Source organism: Lycium ferocissimum, chromosome 11 (genome assembly GCF_029784015.1).
Source record: "Lycium ferocissimum isolate CSIRO_LF1 chromosome 11, AGI_CSIRO_Lferr_CH_V1, whole genome shotgun sequence".
Lineage (NCBI taxonomy): Eukaryota > Viridiplantae > Streptophyta > Magnoliopsida > Solanales > Solanaceae > Lycium > Lycium ferocissimum.
The window spans coordinates 42709172-42715314 of NC_081352.1; the positions used below are offsets into that span (position 1 = coordinate 42709172).

Sequence of the window (6143 nt, forward strand, 5' to 3'; positions counted from 1 at the left end):
GTAAAAGAAACGTTTTTTAAATATTCGATACAATAGTTGAGGGGAAAATAACGGGAAAACAGGAAATAAGTTACTCTTTTAGGTATTACTCATTCCGGTTCAAAAAGAGTGCCTACTACTCTACTTAGCTATTGATACACCCTTTAAGAAACTACGAAACTACCCCTAATTAAATAAGTAATGCAATTTGATCACTTAACACTTAATAAAGGCAAATCCAAAAAAATAACGTAAATTCTATGTTGATTTTGTAAATGGACACTTTCTTTTAACCAAAAAATAAAGGCTAAGACACTCTTTTTGAACCGGAGGCAGTGTTGTCTTGTAACTGATTTAGATAGGTGAAGAGGCTACGAGCCCGTTTGGATGGTTTATAACTTATGGCTTAGAAGCGTAAGAATCCTAACTTATGATTTTTAGCTTATTTCTGTTAAAAAACAAGTATTTAAAAATAATTTTTTATTTTACCCAAATACTACAAAAATACTTAAAATCTATTTTGGTTTAAATTCACCTAAAATAAGTCAATCCAAACAAGCTCTACATGACAGAAGTAATAAAGATGGTTTAATAAGCCTTACCGTATGATTTTAGTTACTCCCTCCGTCTACTTTTACTTGTCCACTATTCCTTTTATAGATTTTCATTTTTACTTGTCAATTTTCACATATCAAGGCAAGACAAAAAAAAAATCATGCTTTACCCTTAGCATTTATTACTCATTTCAAATCATTTTCCCAACTCCAATACAATTATACACCATTTAATAGGGTATTGTGGTAAAATCATTATTTTCTTAAACACCGTAAAAGGTCAAAACGTTACAAGTAAAAGTGAATATAGGGAGTAATTTTAATAAATAAGCCTTTTCTTAAATAAATTTTGAAGAGAGAAGCTGTTGGAAAAAATGCAAAAATCTCACAAAACAGGCAAATAGCAATGGTGGCTGGTGGCCACTGGCCATAGATACTTGTCAAAAAAAAAAAAAAAAAGGATATCATTAATAATTTTTTTTTTTCACCTTTACTCTAACTCTAATAAATGCGGAGAGAGATTAATAATATAATGAAAGTGAGAGTAATATTGAATTAAAATCAAAGAATAAAGGGGAATAAGGGTAACTAGATAGTCCCTCACACTTGAGAGACATTGTAGCTTATACATTTAAACTTAACTAAAGGGACTGCATAAACACTTCAACTTAAAGAAAATGTGTCTCCTAGACAAATGTGTCGCGGTGAAATCATTTGTGTGAAAGTCACTCGCCGCTGATGTGTCAAGAAACAAATGAATTAGAGACACTTGTCATTTTTTTTTTTAAATTGACACACATTATAGAAAAAGAAAAGAAAAAAGAAAAAAAGAAAAAAGAAAAAAAGGACTAATAGATATACTTTCTCCCTCCAATCTTTATTTCGACATCACTAGCCATCATTTCAACGATTTCACCATAAACGTGCTAATCATCCACTAGTAAAAGACCCAATGCGATACACCGAGTTCCCATGTCCCGAAATTGAAAGAGAAAATATTCATGTGTTGAGTACTGCCAGGTGAGATGTTTTAAAAATGCCAATTTGTTGAGTACTGAATTTGATTTTGGCGATATGTATATTGAAAATCTCTTCCGAAAATTTATTTGTGTAATTATGTTTCAATTAAGTTTTGTTTTTGGTTTACTTGATTATTTATGATAGAGTAATAATCTAATTATGAGGGAAATGCTGCCTTGCAAAAATGAAGGAAAGGTCCAATGGATGAAGGCTAGAAAGGATCTGAGAAAAAGGAGGAAGAAGGTAATTGTGGGGCCCGTATGTGGAAATGTAAAAACCACTAATATGTTGAAAATATTTTGGGGAAAAAACAGAAATATGCCTAATTTAAGCAATTCACGAGCCAAATATAAAGTGCAGAACACACAATTTCCATGTCAACACGGAGTGTCTAGGAGACACATTTCTCGAGGTATTTAGCCTTTTAATTAATATTTTCTCGAGGGATGTGCAAAAATCAAACATGACAAGTAAAATGGATCGGAGGGAGTACAATGGAATGTATATATAGGGTCCAATACATCAACTAACCAGCACTAATATACATAATTAACTAATAATCTAGTTTTTTTTTGGTTAAACTTTGTCTCTCCATTGATCATTGATGTGCAAAAAGTTACAATTAAGAGTTTGGCATCCTAAACCTTGCACATGATCATTGAGAAGAGACTATTGAGGTTGAAAAGAAAACTAAATGTACAAAACTTTAGGAAGATCATACATGATGTGGGCTGGTTTGGCTTTTTTGATCCCAAATGAAGGTAAATTCCATTTGTCCATGTTAACAAGACCCTTAACTTGATTAGGCAATGCTACAAAGGAGCTGAAGACATGGATTGGATTTGAGTTGTGGCTCAAACTTGCTAGTTTATCAGCCGGGCTGTTGGCCTCTCTGAAGCAATGTAATATTTCAAATCCATGCTCTTCAATTAGCTCTTGGATTTCTTCTATAATGTTGAGGATCTTCCAGGATACTTTCCACTCCCTCTGATGCATTTGGTGATGAGGAGAGAATCTGTTTCTCCAACAGCTAGCTTGTATCCATTTGCAGAACACCATTAGAAGCTGCTTCTCCCAGCTTAGCTCTTCCAAATTTTCTATTTAAGATCTGCAAAAGAGATGGGAGGATGTTAGTTTTGGTTCTATAAAAAGATGGCCTTATGTTTTCAAATTTTTTGCTACATCTAGATTTCCATAATTCTCAATAAATGATGAGAGGAAGAATTCTAGTGATAAATTTGGCAGTGGGATTGTTTGTCCTGAAATTCTACCAAGCTAGCAGATTCCTCTTGATATTGTTGATATTGTAGTCTATTCCTAGAGGGCCTTACGTCCAGAATTTTTTGGCATAGCAGAACAGATGATCTGTGTCCTCAATGATGGGATTCATGTTGTTGGCACTGCAGCAATGGCATACAATGTTGACTTCAATTCCAAATCTAGCAACTCTTTCTTCAGTAGATAGCCTATTCCTTAAAGCTCTCCAGGTGAGGAAAGAGACCTTAAAGGGAATATCTTTATGCCAAATATTGCGAGTAAAATTTTCCATGTTCTTCCTTTGTCTAAAGGTGTCCCATGCTGAGCTGACTGTGAAATGACCAGAAGTTGTATGAATCCAGATGGCCTTATCTTTCTTATTCCTGTCCAACTTGATATTGAGAACAATGATCTTCTCTTTAGTACCATCATCAGGATGATGGCATATTCCAGTTCCATACACCATTGATATACACATCCTTGACCTGTATTTGGTTGTTGAGAGCTCTGTCAGGGAGAAGGAGGTATAGAGGGCCTAGTTTTGACTAGTTGTCATACCAGAAGGCCACCTCTTCTCCTCCTATGTTCCATATAATAATGTTGTCCACTTCTTCTTTGATATTGCAGAGAGTTTTCCAGCTTTGGGATTGCCTTCTACTCCATTGAGCCATAGTAGGATGTAAATTGTTATAGAATTTAGCTTCCATAAATTTCTTCCAAAGAGAGTCAGAAGTTCTTAGAGCCCACCATTGCTTTGTTTGGAAAGCATGACAAATATCTGAGAGACTTTTGAAATTGGGTCCTCCTTCAGCATAGGGGTAGCAAAGATTGGTCCATGAAACCCAATTATGCTTACCCTCTGTATCTTGTCCTGACCAGAAGATCCTTGCTACATACTTTCTAATGACCTCAATAGTACCCGTAGGAGGGTTTGTAGCAGCAAGAAGATAGATTGGTAAGGCTAGTAGCACATCTCTAATCAAAATAGCTCTTCCTCCTGTGGATAAGAATTTTGTATGCCATCCTTAATTCTATTGATGATATTGTTGACAATATTAGAATAGTGAGAAATCTTCTTCTTGCCTGCGATGAGAGGGCACCGAAGGTACTTGATGGGGGAAGTGTTGATGATTCATACATGTAATAGCCTTGAGCCTGTTAATAGTGACAGCTTTAGTGTTATTAGCAACTGTGAAACAACTCTTATCTTTATTGATGAGTTGGGCAGATACTTCTTCATAAGTAGCAAGAGTTTTTAAGATTATATCCAAATTCTTCTCACCACCATGCAGAATAGAATTGTATCATCTGCAAAGGTGATTGATTCTTGGACCATTAATGCTCGTATAAAACCCTTGGTATCCTCTTCTTTCATGGAGGTTCTTCAGTATTTTTTAGAGTAATTCAGCACTGATAATGAACAGGGATGGGGAGATGGGATCCCCTTACCTCAAACATCTCCTGGATTCAAAGAAACCATGTCTACCTCCATTGACTATAACAAAATACCATATATTTGAGATGAAATTTTGAACGAGATGTTTCCACCAATCGGAGAAACCAAACTTCTTCAGAGCCATACATAAGAAGTTCCAATATACCCTGTCATAAGCTTTAGCCATATCTAGCTTTATGACAACATTTCCTCCTCTAGAAGGTTTATTAATGTCATTGATAATTTCCTGAGCCAGCAAAATATTCTCAGTAATGGCCCTCCCTTTAATAAACCCAGACTGATTTTTAGATATGATCTTGGGGAGGATAGTAGCAATTCTATTATTGAGGATCTTAGAGATAAGTGTACTGGAAACATTGCAGAGGCTAATAGGTCTAAGGTTTGAGAATTTCTGGGGGTGGTCAATTTTAGGGATCATGAATAAACAGGTATGGGTGAAAAGTTTAGGAAGTTTAGCCCCCTGGAAAAAAGCTTCAATAACTCTATGAAGGTCATTACAAATGATGCTCCAGGTTGTTTGGTAGAAACATCCACTTAGGCCATCAGGGCCTGGGGCGCTATCTTTATCAATGGAAAACACATTATCTCTGATTTCTTGCATGGTTGGAATGGCAATAAGCATGTTGTTGTCTTCCTCGGTAATGCACCTCTCAATATAATCAAGTGCATCAAAGTTAGAGGTGTGGGCATCTTGAGTGAGCATACTCTGAAAGTATCTAATGGCAGCTTCAGAAATACTATCATTGCCTTCAAGTCACTGGTTCTGTTCATCCATGATCTTAGTGATGTTCAATCTTCTTCTTCTTTCTTTTATTACACTGTGGAGGTAGGCTGTGTTGGCATCTCCTTCTTCAAACCATCTGGTTCTAGCTTTTTGTCTCAGAATTTGATCTTGAATCTTCAAGTATCTGGCGAATTCAGCCATGCATTTAGATAATTCACTTATGGTCTCAGGAGAGTTGTCATTCACACAGTTATCTTCAAGAATTCTCATTTCAGCCTCTAAACTTTTGGGGACCTCATAGATGTCTCCAAAAGTTTGTCTTGACCAGTTGCTAAGTGTTTTACAAACTCTCTTGATCTTCTGATGGATGGTGTACAGAGGGTTACCATAGACACTCTCTTCTCAACTTTCATGGGCTATAGTAAGGAACTCAGGATGGTCTGTCCAGAAATTAAGAAACTTGAAGTATTTGACATAAGCAATTGTGTCATTTTTCATTTTGACCAGTAGAGGAGCATGATCAGAGCATGCTCTTGAGAGGTGAATCACTGAAGTGTTGGATATGGAGTCAAACCATGTGGCATTGTAGACCAGTCTATCAAGCCTCTTCCAAATAGTAGCAGGTGGATCTCTGTTATCACACTATGTAAAGGTAGAACTTGTATAACATGCATCTTCAAGCCCGCATTTATTGAGGCACTCTATGAAGTCAAGGCTCTCTTCCATTCTATAGCTTCTGCCTCCTTGTTTCTCACCACGGGAAGAGATGATATTAAAATCACCAATAGCATCCTAAGCTCCATCAATATAGTTAGCCATGTTTTTAAGATCTTCCCATAGATCTTCCCATAGTTCCCTTCTTTCTTCCTCAATGCATTTGGCATAAACAACAAAGATTAGAGGTTTGTTGAGATGAGATGCACTGATAAGAACATGTTGATCTTCATCTTGGATTATAGAGACATCAACTTCAACTGTCCAAAATATCCAAACTTATTTAAGTAGTTATAAAAGCCTTTATTCATTCCTAATTTCCTTTTGTACTTGTCCATTTTCCTATTATCTATCAATGGTTCTTCTAAGCAGATCAAAGAATCTGGAATTGCTGTTGAACTTTGAGCCTATCCCCCTAATATTCCATGATAGTGTATCA

General features: G+C 36.0%; 1 protein-coding gene across 1 annotated transcript; it reads right to left on the bottom strand.

Moving 5' to 3' along the window:
* Positions 1–3355: 3355 nt before the first annotated feature.
* LOC132038365 (uncharacterized) lies at positions 3356–5260 on the bottom strand. Its single transcript, XM_059429041.1, has 5 exons — positions 5084–5260; positions 4260–4972; positions 4093–4192; positions 3920–3965; positions 3356–3807 (listed from the first exon to the last, which is right to left on the bottom strand). The coding sequence occupies exons 1-5, from the start codon at positions 5258–5260 to the stop codon at positions 3356–3358; spliced, it is 1488 nt and encodes a 495-aa protein (XP_059285024.1).
* Positions 5261–6143: the final 883 nt, after the last annotated feature.